General features: G+C 39.1%; 1 protein-coding gene across 2 annotated transcripts in view; it reads right to left on the reverse strand.

Moving 5' to 3' along the window:
• The window catches only part of NT5DC1 (5'-nucleotidase domain containing 1), a 112253-nt gene extending 101532 nt beyond the window's left edge, over positions 1-10721 (reverse strand). For both annotated transcript variants that reach the window (XM_023533377.1, XM_011364781.2), the window contains exons 1-4: positions 10522-10721; positions 5774-5865; positions 4297-4368; positions 2120-2226 (exon numbers count right to left, since the gene is read on the reverse strand). In XM_023533377.1, the coding sequence (XP_023389145.1) occupies positions 2120-2226; positions 4297-4368; positions 5774-5865; positions 10522-10614 (364 nt within the window). In that variant the 5' untranslated portion in view covers positions 10615-10721. The remainder of the gene's footprint in view (positions 1-2119; positions 2227-4296; positions 4369-5773; positions 5866-10521) is intronic.
• Between the last annotated feature and the right edge of the window lie 6065 nt (positions 10722-16786).

Below are 16786 nucleotides of genomic sequence, written 5' to 3' on the forward strand. Positions count from 1 at the left end.
TATACCAAGTTGTTTCTGCATAAACTGCCAGTTTGCGGGGTGGGGTTGGCGGGGAGCAAATGAAAGGAAAACTATACTTAACCCAGGTCAACAATCTGAAAAGGGACTATGAAAAACTGTCATTAAAATGTCTATATCTATCAGTGCTTTAACCACCAAAATGTACTGGTTGGAAATGCCTCTGACAACTCTGCTTACCTTTGAGGATGAATACACTCAATGTAAGAAACAGTATATAAAAAATCAACTGGAGTTTCTAAAAATAAAGGCCGTATTTGACCATATTAATCAAAAATTTAAGCCTGCATAACCTTAGAGCATCTATACCTCTAGGAATTTACCCCAGATATATTTACAAAAGCATAAAGCATGAAAATGTCACTGCAAGCTTGTCTGTAATGCCAAACACCAGACACAATGTAAATGTCCACCAAGAGTAGACTGATAAATCATGAGACAGGCAGTGGATGGTAGAGCATGCTCCCACTTAAAAGAATGAGGTATGTCAGTGTGTGTGCTAAGGTGACATGATCTCTAAGATATAAATTAGAAAGGGCAAAATACAGAAAATGTATGATCTCTTTTATATACTTTAAAAAAATAAGCTTTGGCAAAAGGGAACTTTGGGGGACAAGGGTTGGATATTATCACCATTTTATTCCTTTCTATAATATTTAAATTTGCTAACCATATGCTTACATTACCTTTTCTAAATGTAAACAAAGTTTAACTGCGCTGTGGAAAATCAGGCTATCTTTCTTCTTTTATATGTCTCTATATTAAAAAAAATAAGTATAATTTTTTTAAAGGCATTAGCTTTCCCTTTTTATTCTGCAGAAACAACAGGTCTCTGTTATGTCACTGCCTGACCACTGAGCACCTGGAAGAGAAACACTTCCCTAACCAACCCAGTTAAGAGTAGATAAACTCCAAGACCATCCTCGGAGGGCTCCTGGGTAAATTAAGCACCAAAATGAAGCTGTTGATTCTAGGAGGCAGGGCATCCAGTGGGCAGAGCAGTGAGTAAACAGGTGGGTCAGATTGGGTGAATATTCTTTTCATAGCTGGAAAATATTTTACCTCTTTAATATACACTCTGTTTCTGAATAGATGTCAGAGTGAAACACTTAGCTATGTGCCTAGCTTTTCTGAGTTATTAATAACAGTCTACATTTAGAGAGACAAAAATTCTCTATCCTCACTTGAGGAAAAGGCTACCTACCCATTTAACTTCCACTAGTTACTGTGACTTGAGATGTGCAAAAGCATTCTATAACTAACCCCAATGTGAAGTCTGTTTTTCCTATCAACTTATTTTATCAAGAGCACTCATATTTCCTGACATTTTCATCTCTCTACAAAAACAAAACTGTCAAAAGATAGTGAATGTAACAAATAATGCAAACACAATAGTGATAAAGAAGAACTCTATTTTCAGGTAACCACATTTTCTAAAGGAGAACAGGTTCATTTCAAAACTATAGTGTGAGAAAAGATGACCAAAAATTTAGAACAAATGAAAAACTAACAATTATGACTTTTGATAACATCTGTTCATGTTTTAATCATTCCCTGTTACTTTATGTGCATCTATGTCTGTAAATAATTTTTGAAAACTCTTTTCATGTTTACCCATGGTGAGGCTCTTTAAAGACTGGGGAAAATGCATAAAATCATCTACAATTAAGAAAAAGAAAAGACAAAGGGAGAAGATACTAGAACTGGCAGTAAGGAACAGAATTCTAGAAAAAAAGAGAGGTGGGTAAGATGAATGCAGGGAGAAATGGAGGATGGAGAAACAAAAGGACCAAGCAGATAATAAACATAAAAATACAGATCACTAAGGAATGTATTATTCCTAAATGCTATCTTTTTACTCCAGAACAAAAGCAGGAAAAAGGAATATCAACAAAAGGTTAAATAAAACAGAACCAACTGCCAAAGAGAAATCAGATATATGTAGAAAAAACATGTCCTATTCCTATGAAACCACAGCTGCTCCCTTGAGCATCCTGCCCAGCAAGAGGCAAGAAGAGCCTTCTTCATATTCTCATGTAGCAGGTTCAGGGTCCAAAACAAAAGGGGAGGGAATGGCAATGCTGCCCCACGTGAGTCATACCTGACCGGCAAGCCATTCCAGTGTCTGACATGAAGTACTTCCACTTCTTCCTGCCATATTCCTCGGCCAGCTCCTCGGGAGCCATCATCTTTGTGCCATGGCTTGCCCTGGTTTGGAGAGATGAGACACACTGCTCATCAATGGTTCCTTTGAACGCCCCTTCCTCCAGCCTTGCTACTGTTGATCCCGTCTAAAACTGATAAAAGTTTTCCTTGTTTCTTTTTTCTGGATGACTTCCCCATGTAGGATTCTATAAGGCATTTCCCTTGACAGCTCTAGTTCTTCCTCCATGTCATCCACCAACTAGCAAGCAATCAAGAGCAGCTTACTCTGAGGTCCACATTGTGGTCTCTGCTCTGGACCTATAATGTAGAAACTGTAATTTCTCTGAAAGATCTATGATACTACCCTTTCCTAAGAAGTTTTCATACAACTATGAAGGTAAAACTAACCTAAATGTAACAATTAAAAAACAACTGTATGGATTAGGTCTGGCAGCAAGAGAGAAAGAGCAGCATAAAGCAGAGTTAGCATGTAAGCAGGAACAGTGGGAGGCGCCTGGCATCCAGGGGGTGGGCCAGCTGTGAGCACAGAGTACTGTGAGGGTGGGCGAGCCACCTGTCCACTCAAGGACATAAGTGTGGCCAAAAACATAAAGGAAGGCAACGGAGACATATGTGATGAAACAGAATAGCAAGACAAGAAAGTAGCTATTTTCAGTGCTTATAATATTGCTTTTGCATCAGTTGGTCCTGCTTAAGGATGCTTAGCCTATAGAGAAACAGCTGATATTTTATGTAGTTTATTATGAGAAACTATAATGCTAGAGAGTATCATTCTTCTTCTCTAGGTATTACAGTGTGGTAGCAAAGCAAAATAAAGGGAAAAAGAAATGATATAAAAAGGGCAAATGGAGGAAAAATCACAAATGGGCTCCTTTTTGTAAAGAGGTTAACATTTTAGAAAGCACTATGTAAAGATGGAGGAATCCTGAGTAGGAAATATGATCAGACAAGTATGAAAGCACGCATCAAGGCGATAAGCTAGTAAATTCATAATGAACTGTAGGTTAGCTATAACTTAAATGGAGAGGGTCAGACCTTGCAGGAGGGTTGCAGGGAGCAGGGGAGAAAGACAGACACAACAATGAAAGAAAGAAGCAAAACTGTGGAATGCTTTCTATCCTTTTACCCATGATTTAAGATAGCCAAGCACACTGCAATAATATGACAGTCGAGTTAAAGGTCAGGGTCAAAGCTACAATGTGTCTTGTTACCCAGGGAAAAACATGCAAATGAATAACAAAATGATCAGAAACGGGGCCACAAAGCTCTAGCTAGCTGCACCTCAGGGGAAAGTCTGAGGGAAAGTATGAGTTTGTACTGTGCAAAAAGAATGATTTATCAAAAGAGAGAGTATGTATAAAGGATAACCCGCTCTGAGCATCCTCTCCTGTGAGTATAAATGATAAATCGCACAACTGCCTGGCCATGTTGACTTGCTTGTACTATCAGTACTGGGGGAAAAAATAGATGCTCATTCCGTGGTGCCCTCTGTAAGACTCATAGCAGTGACAGGAGCTGCTTCTCAATTGTTTGCCCTACTCTTATCGACACTCAAAGTGTTGGATTCTTCCCAAGAGGCGGGAAGGAAAGATAGTCAGCACTGAGTGCAGGAGAGGGAGAGAGATTGATGAAGGTTCAAATAGTCTAGAAAAACTTAAAGAAGGAAATGGGATACAGCATGAGTTTTGCATGACGGAGGCAAGTTTGGATAAATGGAGGAAGAAAGAGAGGTGTGAATGGACCACCAACCCCTACCCAACATCCATGCTCCTTCTATCTCTGATTTTATTCCAGGTATCTACATATCCACTGAACACAATGTAATTCCAAGGGTCTTTTGCAGTAGTGTTGGTTAATGACATAAAGCAAGTTATTAACGTTCTATTGTGTTTCCTGCAAATATTTCTGATGAGCTAAATTTAAAGAAACAAGATGTTTAAGCCTAATGTTTAAGATTTAAATGGTTGAGACCATTCATACAAAGAACTGCAGGCACACAGACAATTTGTCACCTGATTGACTAAAAAAATAATATTTAACCATACTTTAATGATCAAATGCTATATAATAATAACGTCCTGGAAAGAGTCAAGTTTTTCACAACTAACTTACCTGAGGACAGTGCCGTTATCTGCAAGTTTAATGAAGTTCCCATCTTCCAGATCCAATGCTAAGCCCTTGCAACTAAAATAGAAATGTTTGATTACCAATCTGTTCATTTATTTACCTAACCCAGAAATAATCTATATTTTCAAAAAGTCACAATGTGCAAAAGGGATCCTCCCACCCAGGTGAATGGTAAGTTAATCAAACAATTAAGACCATCCAAAAATTCTAAAATTAAATATCATCCATTGAGCAAGTATATAAGGAAAATTGTTATGTGAGCAAATGAAGGACGGCATGTTTACTTTCTAAAATCTTTAAGCTTTTAAAAAGAGGAATACAAAGCTCATAAAGAACAAAAATGAATATCATTCCACATCTGTTAAAATGTACAAATGTCCTCCATGAAATAAAACACACATACCTCTCCCTCACCCTTCCACATACACATGCACAATCATATTCTGCAAGTTAAGATTTTAGCCAGAGTCTTTCTTTACTCCTTGGATTTTGCCTCAATTTGGTCAGGTTATAAGAGGAGCCCTCTGGGGCAAGGTATACTATTAAAACGACTAAAAGAAAAGTCAAATACTAAGTTTTAGGTTCTTCAATATAAAAAGACTTGAGAGATTTGGGAAGAAAAAGAGATACAGATTCATTGTTATAAATACTAAGAGCAAGGAGGCATAATGGCCAAGAAAATTAAACAAAAAATGACAGGGTACTTTAGAAGAATTATTTACTTTGGTCCACAGTAAAATTTTCAGAGTCAGTGGTTCATATAGTAAAATGGTTTTGTTTCTTCCTTTTACAAAAGGAATGTATCAAAAAGGACTAACTAAACATTGGAAGAATGTATTATAGATGAACATCGTTGCTCTAGAATTACTTCCATACATATTTTTGATGTGTTTTATGATTACTATTAATTTTTATCTGATGAATTTAAAGTGGTTTAATAGAATTTTGGATTTTTTTTTGTTTAAATGAGGAAGAAAGACAAAAGAAGCCTCAGGAAGCTGAGAATCCAAACCCAGAATCCTAACTCAGGAAGGGAATAAGCAATAAAAATCTTAGACAAAGGAATATCTTTCCAAATTACAGAAAACCATGTCCTAATTGAGACACTTATTCTCCTACAGTTCTGTATTTGAAGGGCAATAAAATAAATACTTTTTAAAAGATGTAAATTTTAGAGATAGTTAATAACCTTTGAAATTCTTAATAATGCAACCATGAAAAAATATCCAAACTAGTCACATACACTCATAGCTCGTTTTCACATTTAATTAACTGTCTAAACTTAAAAGTAGAAAGGACTTTAACTCATTAAACATAAAACTTTTAATATAGAAGGCATTTAGTCCTTTGACTCAATTTCTCATTTCACTTTCTGCCTCCATAGAAAAGAAAGTATTAAAATTTTACCAGCAACAATTAAAAATCAGAGGGAATGTGCAGACCTTAAAAAAAAAAAACCCACCAGAAATCCCAATCCTCTGGAGTCACAGTGAGTAATTCCTTGCCATATCCTTTCTCCTTGACCAGGAACTGAGCAAAGCTATTATAAATGAGCTGTAGACAAGGGAAGAAAAAAAGAGAAAATATAAAATTCACTATTCATTCTTAATATCACAGACCTGAAGACCTAATGGGATCACTCATGGGACAGGTGGGAGGGAAAGAGTTGTAAAGCTCTTCAGTTTAATCTCCCTTCACAGGCAATTTAACACTCCTGTGAGCCCCAGGGAGCTGTAGTGTCTTTTTTATACTCCAAAATTATGCCATCAGTACACAATTATACAACTTACTCTTAAGACTTGATCATTAAGACTTGACAAAGCTTTATCAATGTATTTAACACATCACCAAGATGATAAACATACTGACCACTCTATCATTACATCTATCCTCGGTTCACCTTGCTGGAAAGGCCCCACCTCAGGTGATAAAGTTAATTCACGTATCAGGCTCACAAAATGGATGCTGCCCCCATGGCCCCGTGCACATCACAAATTTAAAGCTAAATCAGCCTGCACTGATGGAAACACCTGTTTAGGAAACCTAACATACACCAATCACACTCTTCCAACTGCGCTATAGTAGCTTACCTTACCCTAGGAAACAGGACCTGCTAGTCTTATAAGGAAATCCGCGAACTCCTAGCCAATCATGTTCTGTTTCCGCATTGCCTCTTCTAATGCTCCATAAAACTCACTCTTGCCCAAAATCCTTCCTGGGGAGTGCTCTATTGCTGGCGAGGCACTGTACTCCCCCAATCCATGGAATGTTTTCCCTTGAATACAGGATATCAAACTCATTACTTGTTTCTGTTTTGACACAGGGGAGTCTCAAAGAGGAATTCTCACAAGGACCAGGCAGGTGATCTAGAATAGGACTCAAGAAACCTCAACTGCATGCAGGAAATATCTCTTATTTTTCCACCATAAGAAAAACTGAGGGAAAAGGACAGAGGAAGCCTCCAGAAGCAACCACAAAATAAATATTCTCCTGATGTTGACAGACCTGACTTCTCAACAAAGAGCTTGTATGCTCTTTAAGTACTACTATTATTATCAGTCATGTGCTGGTTAAAAAGGGGCCTTGACCTATAGCATTTGCCCATTTCCATGGTATGAATACCCCCACCATGGCCAGTTTCAAGCTACCAATGGTTACTGTACACTATTAGACTTGCCTCTGGTCAAGGTAATTTATTTGGTTTTGGACAATGGGAGTTTCTCACCTCTTGGCAATACTGATTAAGATATGGGCCTGTGATTCCAACAGGTTAGGTTTCTTCCTGAGAGAAAGGAGCCCTTTCTAGTAGGGCTGCCAACAGGGGCATCCACAGCTGCGTTCCTGTTACAGGAGAGAATTGGAATCCCTGTTCTAGTCCCAAAGCCTCGGTTCTTGGAGCTTTTCCTTAAATTATGTTGAGTCATCCCAGAAACCTTCACGGGGCACAGGGCCTCCATGACAAGCCTCCTTCCCATCCCAGGCTTGGCTGCCACTTACCCTCTCTTGCAATCTCACCTGACTGATAATGCACATGCCACAGCAGCTGCAAATTGGTGCCCTATGGGCCATATGCAGACCACGATTTATGTTTGGTTCCTACCTGAAGTTGCCAGATAAAATATGAAATACCTATGTAAGTTTGATTTTCAGATAAACGACAAATAATTTTTTAATGTAAGCATAACGCATGACATATTTGGAACATATGTATACTAAAAACGTTTTTGTTATTTGAAATTCAAATTTAACTGGGTGTCATATATTTTTCTTTGCTATACGGCAACCCTAGAATCCTGCTGTTTGAAAATGAGCTAACATTTAACAATTGAGAGACCTCTCACACAAGTCTAGATTTCTAACTCGTCTTAGAATTAGATCTGGTAAGACTGAGTCTCTACTCTTGGCAAATGTTGGTAGGAGTCCAGCATGGCTGCCCCTTCAGAAGGGGCATGCACTCCACTGGCTGTCACAGGCCCCACTCTGCCACTCACACAATTGTAACTGCCTGGTTCCATACAATTTTGAGTCTGTAACCCCAGGAGAGCATAGGTGTCATCACTTCTAGGATGCCTTTCCTAAGCTGCCAGGTGAGGTGACATGTCCAGTTCCAGTTTGCACAGCACTCTGCACTTATTGACTATGAGACTGAAGTGAGAGGCGCTCACAGCATTCTGATGCAGCTGCCACTGACTTCTCCAGCGTCTTCTCCTGCTACCACTCCCCACCTTCTGCTTGCCACCCACCTCTAGGTCCTTGCCCTGGCTGTATTTCCTCTGCCTACAGTTTTCACTTTGCATCCTCACCTGCTAATTCTAACTCCTGTGGTGAGACCCAGCTCAAGCATCACTCACTCCAGGGTTCTCCTCTGGGCTTCGCAGAGCACATAAACCATGAGGGCGGGGTAGGGAGTGGGGCAGAAATTTGGCAGCCAGACCACCTTGCTGGGTGATTCTGGATAAGCTATCTGTCCTTTTTGTGCTTTGGTTTTCTTCACCTCTAAATAGTGATTGTGAGGATAAAAACATCTACCTCTCCAAACGGTTGTAAGGAATCAAACCAGTTCATCAAAGCAAAACGCCTTTTAGAATAGTGGCTCTAAGTGCCATTTTCAGTGATTAAAATACCTATTATTTATTCAATCATTCCACAATTATTTATTGAACCCACTATATGCCAAGTACTGAGCTTGATACAAAGAACACACAGATGTCAAGAAGTCATGGCTCTAAGGCTTTAGGGGAAGAGTTCAACAAGTAAACAAAAATTTAATACTATTTGTAAGTGCTATGAGAAATTAAGGGTTTCATGGAAAACTGGAGGTGGGATGGGGGAGGAAAGGGAATGCTATTTAAGATGAGACCTGACACACGAGAAGTTAGTGTGACAAGGGCGGATGGCCCCAGGCACAGGTAACAAAGAGCCTACAGCAAGGGTGGTAATCCTGCCCTCATCACAGGGGACTGGAGCTAACTCTTGAGCAACTTAGCCCATTAAAAGGCCACTCAAAGGCCTGTGTGTTATCTGTGTACCCCCAACTTTTTTACATTTCTCAGCACACTGCCGGTACTTAATAAAGATTTCTAAACCAAACAGGATCCAAAGCACACTAGGTTACTGTTTCCAAACTTTAAACACCACTTATATTTGAGGCGTGTAGCGAAGAATTCTTGTCTTCGAGAATCTTGTACTCTGAAATCTCATGCTCACACATGCACAAAATTGGCTGCAACATGACAATGGTTTTTAACAATATTTCCTCCAAATGAAGATGACTAGAGAGAAGATACAACAAAACATGAACCAGGAGGGGATTTGAAAGGCACAGAGAGAAGGAAAATATGAATCAAAGACCTAGAGATAGTGGCCAAAGGATCAAGAGGCCTTCGTAAATCTTGATATAACTAAGGAAATACCTGTACAGTGAGAAAGCAGAAAAGTATAACAGTACACTTTTTTTTTTTAAGTGCATAATAGAAAACAGGAGTAATTCAGACTCTCTTTTGACCCTTGACTGGGTACCTGAACTGCTGACTGGGACACTGACCTCACCTTATGGAGCCTGGTGGATGTCTGCACCAATGACCTAACGTTCTATCCATAAACGGTGAGGCTTGGAAATGGTTTGGATGGTGCCCATAAAAGCAAACACGTGTCCGTGCAAGATCCTGCTCTAAGCATTAAACATCTATTACCCATTTAATCCTTGCAACCAGCTTTTGAGGTCATTCTATTATTAGCCCCATTTTACAGATGGCAAACTGAGAATACACACGGGTTAAGTAACTTGCCCAAGTCGCAGACTTAGTAACGGAGGAGCTGGTGCCCTAAGCTAGGAAGTCTCCCTACAGAGTCCTCGCTTTGACCACTGTGCTCATAACCAGCTTTTTCTACTTGAATGCTTAGATCTTTGACAAAAAAAAATAATAAAAAAAAACCTGTGAATTTTTCATGTTTTCTTGTGAAACCAAAGTAATGGGGGAAGAAGGACAATTCATTTGAGGGTACAGGTGTGGAATCATACATATTCCACCCTTCCTTCCCCACCAAAGCACAGTGAGGACCCAAACTTTGCAGGCTGTCGTTAGGATTAGAACTTATTTAAGGTGCATGGAGCACGTGGTAGGTGCACAATGTGTATTTTCTTCTCCTGTTAAAAGACAAGATTAGGGCTAAGATCTTAATGTCTTTTGGGATAGTATTCCTTCCAATACATCACACAATCTCTCCAACTGCAGTGTTTCAAAACTGACAGGTGCAAAGGGAAAAATGCGGCCAAGCAAAATAGAAGCCCCTAACGAGGTGGCTGCGTAGGCGCGCTGCTGGTGCCCAGAATAAGACTCACAGATAAGTTGCAAGCCCGGAATCTGCAAAGGACATCCCCAGTTCTCCTAGACCCGCCCTTCCTCTGCCCCAAGAGCTGTTACCCCAGCCCGATCTTGCACAATTTGTCTCCTCCTCCCTTTTCTTCTGCAACCCTTTTTCAAACTTGGCTAGTGGCTGGGCTCAAAAATCCGGAGCCCAGGGCACGGGCGGGGAACCGGGGATGCACACTTCCGTCCCGTCTCGCGGGCGGAGGCCGAGTTCTGCGCAAAGGCGCGGCGGCTGCAGGCCCCCGGCGGTGCTCGCCGCAGCCTAAGACAGGAGGAAACTCCAGCCCCAGCCGCCATGAAAGCTGCACGCCTTGCGCCCAAGACAGCCCGCGCCACTCACCGGGGCGCTCTCGGGCAGGTTGTAGCGACAGAGAGTGTGGTCCAGGTCGAAGCCCACCACGTCGCAGGAGGCCAGGGAGAAGTGCTGAGCCATGGCTGCGCTGGCAACACCGGCGGGCGCCTCTGCGCGGGAATGAGGCGAGGAGCGCGCCGGTAGGACGCTGCGGGATGGGACCTGCAGGACGCGGCAGGGCAGGGCGGGGCGGGGCGGGGCGGGGCTGCGTCGGTGCGGCGGCCTCTAGCGCTTCTCGCGTCCGCGAGCACCGCCCCGGCCACGGTTCCCGCCCCTCGCGCGTCCAGCCTTTCCCGCGTCCCTCCTTCCCTGGCCGCTATGCAGCTTGTGCCCTGCGGCTGACTCCCGCGTCCCGCCTTCTGCCCCTGGATTTCCCTAGACAGGATGTGACCGGGTGCCTTTCCACTACTGCAGGAATTGGGGCCACAGCTAAGACCCAATTGGCACTTAGCCCTTGACCCCTTAGTTTTCTGAGCGTCAGGGAAACGAAGAGTTTGTAAAGTTAGACCTGATACTTTACTCTTGTGTGCAGAATAATAAAAGATTATGGAGAAAATTGTGTCCACTAATGTCCCTCTAACCTTATGAGCCTAGAATTTGGAAGATCTTTTCCCTCGCGAGATCTCTGACCATAGATTGCTTCAAAAACTTTCTATTCCATAATAAATTCCTAAGTAGTAGAATGGAAGACCTTTCTAATAAACCGTGGAGGTCATTAAAAAATAAACTTAATTAGAAATCGTGAAGGACCATTTTGAAAAATGACACAGGGTAAGGAAAACAATATGGTTGTAATGAAGGATTTTTCTGTGGAAAGACTTCAGAAACTTAACAGAACGTACTACAGAAGAAGAGAGAATTTTATGCAAACAAGATTTTTAAGGTTTAAAGAACACAAAGGATCTGAGTGACAGTTTTCTCGATTCTCAAAGTCTGCAGATAGCTAGTATCATTTTAGATGTGTAGGAGAAAAGTTAATTCGTGCTTAGGGCACTTAATTCTCTGAGAACTCCTAAATATGAAAGGCTAGGACTTTGAAATCCTTAAAATCATTTAAAAGAGAAAATACAAATCTCCGCAATAAAAAAGAGAAACTATAAATTATTATTGTTCTATTGCTTCTGTTTTAAATTTAAAGGATCACTTTGCCCAGTCGAAAAAAATCAATAGTCATGACATAATAAAAATATATTTGATTGAAAATTACATTTAACTCTTACACATATTAACCCTTATGAGGCTAATAGACCAATCAAGGGATTAATCTAGTGTAACAAATAATTTAATTTGGTAGGACATTTATGATACCTAGTGAACTCATTTGAATAATTGACTACTTGTTCCATTATAACTCTTAAAAGCCCCAAACAAATCTTTCGAATAGCAACAGGAAAGAATCCTCTAGAAGATTGAGCTGTTCATTAATAAGAGCCCAACAACCATGTGTTTAATGTCTGCGGAAAAAAAGAAAAAGAAAAAGAAAAAGAAAATGCTGGATTGTTTCAAAGCTCGTACCTATTTCCTTTTCTTAAATCTATTAACCATAGTGTTGACCTTAGTATTACTCCTGGCCCTCTTCAGTAGAATGTGCTTGCCAAAGTCAAACTTCAGGAGGACTACATTCTGATGGGCACGAGTCTCCTTGGAGGATATGTTGTTTTATTGTAGGAATAGGCATTTTAGGGACTTCCCTTAGTGATGTAAATGTTCAATATTCAATTTAGATGCCAATTAATTTCTGTTTCTTTGAGCGATATATTAAACATGGGAACTCATTCAACTTAACACCAAACACCCCCTAAACGATCCAATTAAGAAATGAGCAGAGGACCTAAACAGACATTTCTCTAAATAGACGTTTTGCCAGAGGACAATACAGATGACCAACAAACATATATAAAGATGCTCGACATCACTAATCATCAGGGAATAATCATCAGTGACATATCACCTCACACCATTCAGAATGGGTCACATCAATAAATCAACAAATAACAAATGCTGGTGAGGATGTGGGGAAAAGAAAGAACACTCGCACACTGTTGATGGGACTGTAGATTGTTGCAGCAACTGTGGAAAACAGTATGGAGCTTCCTCAAAAAATTAAGAATAGAGCTACAATACACCCAGCAATTCTACTTCTGAGTATTTACCTGAAGAAAATGAAAACACTAATTTGGAAGGATATATGTACCTATTTATTGCAGCATTACTTACAATAGCCAAGATATGGAAGAATCCTAGGTGTCCATTGATAGATTAATGGATTAATGATATATATACACACACAATGGAATATTACTTGATAATAAAAAAGAAAGAAATCTTGCCATTCTCAACAACACAGATGGACCTAGAGGGTATTATGCTAAATGAAATGAGTCAGAGAAAGACAAATACTGTATGGATTCACTTATATGTGGAATCTAAAAAAACAAAACAAAACAAGTAAATCAACAAAACAAAATAGAAACAGACCCATAGATATAGAGAATAAGCTGATGGTTGCCAAAGGTGAGGGGGTGGAGGGATGGGGAAAATGTCAATGTTAAGGACTGAATTGTGTGCTCCCAAAATTCATATGTTGAAGCCTCAAGCTCCAATGTGACTATATTTGGAGATAAGGACTTGAAGGAGGTAAGTATGGTTGAATGAGGTTATAAGAATGGGACCCAATTTGGTAAGACTGGTGTCATTATAAAAAGAGGAAGAGACACCAGAGATGCACATGCATAGAGGGAAAGCCATGTGAGGACATAGGGAGAAGGTACAGTGTGCAAGTTGAGAAGAAAGGTTTTACTAGAAACCAACCCTACCTGGTACCTTGATCTTGGACTACCAGCCTCCAGAACTGTGAGAAAATCATTTTCTGCTGTTTAAGCCACCCATGTGGTATTTTATCAAGGCAGTCTGAGCCAAGCAAGGAGATTTGACTCAATGTGATTGTATCAAGTATTTAACATTTGAAAGATCCCTAAATGAGGAACTTTGGCTTGTTATTTGTTGATTTTTAAAATTTTGATACTTTTACTTGGCATAATGTTAATATCATGCTGTAAAATTTTAAGTTTTTTTTTTAGTATTCGATGTACTGAGTTTTTTCTTATAACTGAGAAGTTACTAAGTAATTTAGAGATGTTCAGAAATAAGGTCATGATATTTATTGATGTTTTTCTAAAATTGAATTTTATTATTGTAACTAACCTGCATTTTAATAAATATAATACTACAATTTAGTAAGTTTAACCTTAGGTATACTTTTTACTTAATTTGTTATTTACCTAAAAAAATAACTTTGTGATCAGCTAGTTTAAGTTTTAGACTCTAAAATAACTCATGAAATGATCTTATGTGGATTGTAAATGTTATTTATCAAACTATTATTTTGGGGGAAGTGGAGAATATCCTGTTTGTTTATTTTTCAGTAGTTTAAAATGTGCTTTTCTAAATACTCCAAAGTAAACATTGTAATGTTCAGTCTATAGCCATGCTACCCTGAACGAACCCGATCCCATCTGATCTCGGAAGCTAAGCTTGGATGGGAGACTACCTAGAAAGACCAGGTGCTGTAGACGTAAAAAATTAAAAAAATAAGGGATTGTAAGCTGACAAGGTTTTTGCAATCTATGAGGTCAACCAAGGATTGCCTTGCCTAAAAAATTAAAAATATAATAAAATTAAAAAAAAATCTAAAACTAACATTGTAATGTTCAACCTTTTATGTAATCTAAGCCAATCTACACATTTTCTCTGGATCATATAATTTGCTTAAGGGAGAAAAATAAAGTTTATTTAATAATTTTTTTAAAAGATGAAATATACAAATGCCTAAAAATTAATCTCTACAGCATTTAAATATTAGCCATTTAGCTAAATAGAACCTAAAGCTGATTTGTGTAATACTGGGCCGTGGCCTTAAGATGGCAGTAGTTCTGCATTAGGAATATTTTTTTCATTTGCTTTCTTCAGTAATCTTAAAATCCTTAAATTTCTAAATAGAAAAATACACCATTTTCCTCTTTCCATTTCTGCTGTTGCCACAAGAAGAGAAGCTGACTTAGAAATTTTACTGTGTTTTTTGGGGAGTGTGTTTATTTATTTTTGATGATGGAGAGGGAGGATGTGATGGGACAGCCTTTTGGTAGGAAACTTCTTATTAAGGTTGTGCCTGAATAAAGAACCAAGTGTTTAAAATATGCAATGAGTTCCTCTTGGAGAGAGAGCTAATGTATGAAATGGCAGAATTGTAATTTAAAAAGGTCTCAATTGATGTTTTAATGGATTGAAATTTAACTAAGGCAAATGTTAAATTTGGGGATTAGGTTCAAACAATTAACTTTAACAGTATATGATGGGGAACCTTAATTTAACATTTGTTAAATTGGAAATAAAATGTGGGTAAACTCAAAGTAAACTCAATTAGTTCCAGTTTAAACTCACGATCTCTCTGATAGTCACTTCATCATACTTCCCTTTGCTTTGGCTGTCCTTCTGGGAATATGTGAATTCTAAATTGCAGAAGAATTACCATGTTGTCAAAGGGTCTGGGGAGAGACTTTGGGTCCTTGGTTGATGGCGTCCATAGAACTGTTTTCCTCAGCTAGGCCAACCCTGTCAACCTTGGTTGCTTCTGGCCACCCCAGCAACAGTGTTAGCAACCATCCCTGCTGCATAAACTCTGAGATACCTCCAGTGTCAATGTCATCAGAAAAATCTTTAGTTTTGACCCAAACCTTGAGACCATTTCAGGTTTGCCATTCCACACACGGCCAACCTCTGTACTTCTCTTGAGCAATCCCAGGAAGCCTTCACAGGAAACCTTCCAGCCACAGAAAAAAAGAGAGTATGTGTCATGGTCAGGGAAGGCAGGGTGGCTGCCTCAGACCCTCTCTCAATCTAGATGTGACCCACCATCATTTTCTAGTGATTGTCCCATCTCGTCATATGACATTCTGCAATGCTGTCTTCTCGTAGAATTCCAAATGGGAATTAGGACCCGATTCTCTCTGTTTTTATACCCCCGAGCTTATGTGGAGGGTCTGTCGTTTCCCATGTAGGGGATTTAACCTTGCTTTGGGACAGAGTGGGATGTAGGACCCCTTTCTCAGAGACTCACACAAGTGGCTATTATGTTCTCCATCCTGTTTCCCTGGGACTAACATTGTTGGATAAAATACAGAATGCCCAATTACATTTGAATGTCCCAAATATTCTATGAAGCATACTGATACTAAAGCAATAATTCACCATTTATCCCGAATTCAAATTTAAATTGACATGCTGTTTTTTATTTGCTAAATCTGGTAACCTTATCCAAGATATACATTCTGCATCCATTTCAAAACCAACTTTTTGGAAAATTTTTTAATTGATTTTTTTTTCTTTCAGAAAGCCCAGAACTTGAAAATCAGACATGCTTTATTTAGCATTTGTTGTGGACTGAACTGCATCCCTTCAAAACTCATGCTGAAGTTCTCGCCCCCAGTATCTCAGAATGTAACTGTATTTAGTGATAAGGCCTGTAAAAAGTGATTAAGTTAAAACAAAGCCTTAGGGTTTTCAATCTGACTGGTGTTTTTATAAAAAGAAGACATTTGGACATGCGGACACACCAGGGTGCATAAGCACAAAGGAAGAAAGACTCTGTGAGGACACAGCAAGAAGATGGACATCTCCTATAGAAAATCTTCCTTTGAGAGATGAGTTTATAAAAAACTATTGGAGTTTGTTTAGCATTTTGGTGGAAATACTAGCAAATAATATGTGAGCCGAGTGAAATGGTTCTTATATCTTTGGCCCTTCTTTACTCTTTTCCCCCTTACGTCTTGATTCTAAATTTTTAAATATTTAGATGAGTTAAAGTTTTGAGTCTTCAAGGATATCCAAACATAAACATATCTCAGGAATCCCAGATAAACTGTGGTCCAGTCAAGGTATAGTTCCCCACGACTCAGGTATGAATCAATAACTTCTTTGTCTTCAAACCTCTTGAGCAGCATGTTTACTTTTATGATTTAAATGCATTCCACATGTGTATTTTCACCTTTTATCTTCCGCAATCATGTATTTCTAATGATACACAGTTTCGTTAAATGAATAACAAGTACCTCTCCTAACTTGATATATTTTGATTCTTTGTCCGTTTCCTCATATATAAAAACCAGATATTTAAAACTTTTTAAAAAATGATATCTGGTATTTGAAAAAAATAACATGAATACTTGAGTATCTCATTGCTCATCACTCTTCCCCA

Source organism: Pteropus vampyrus, unplaced genomic scaffold (genome assembly GCF_000151845.1).
Source record: "Pteropus vampyrus isolate Shadow unplaced genomic scaffold, Pvam_2.0 Scaffold101, whole genome shotgun sequence".
In the NCBI taxonomy this organism is placed as follows: Eukaryota; Metazoa; Chordata; class Mammalia; order Chiroptera; family Pteropodidae; genus Pteropus; species Pteropus vampyrus.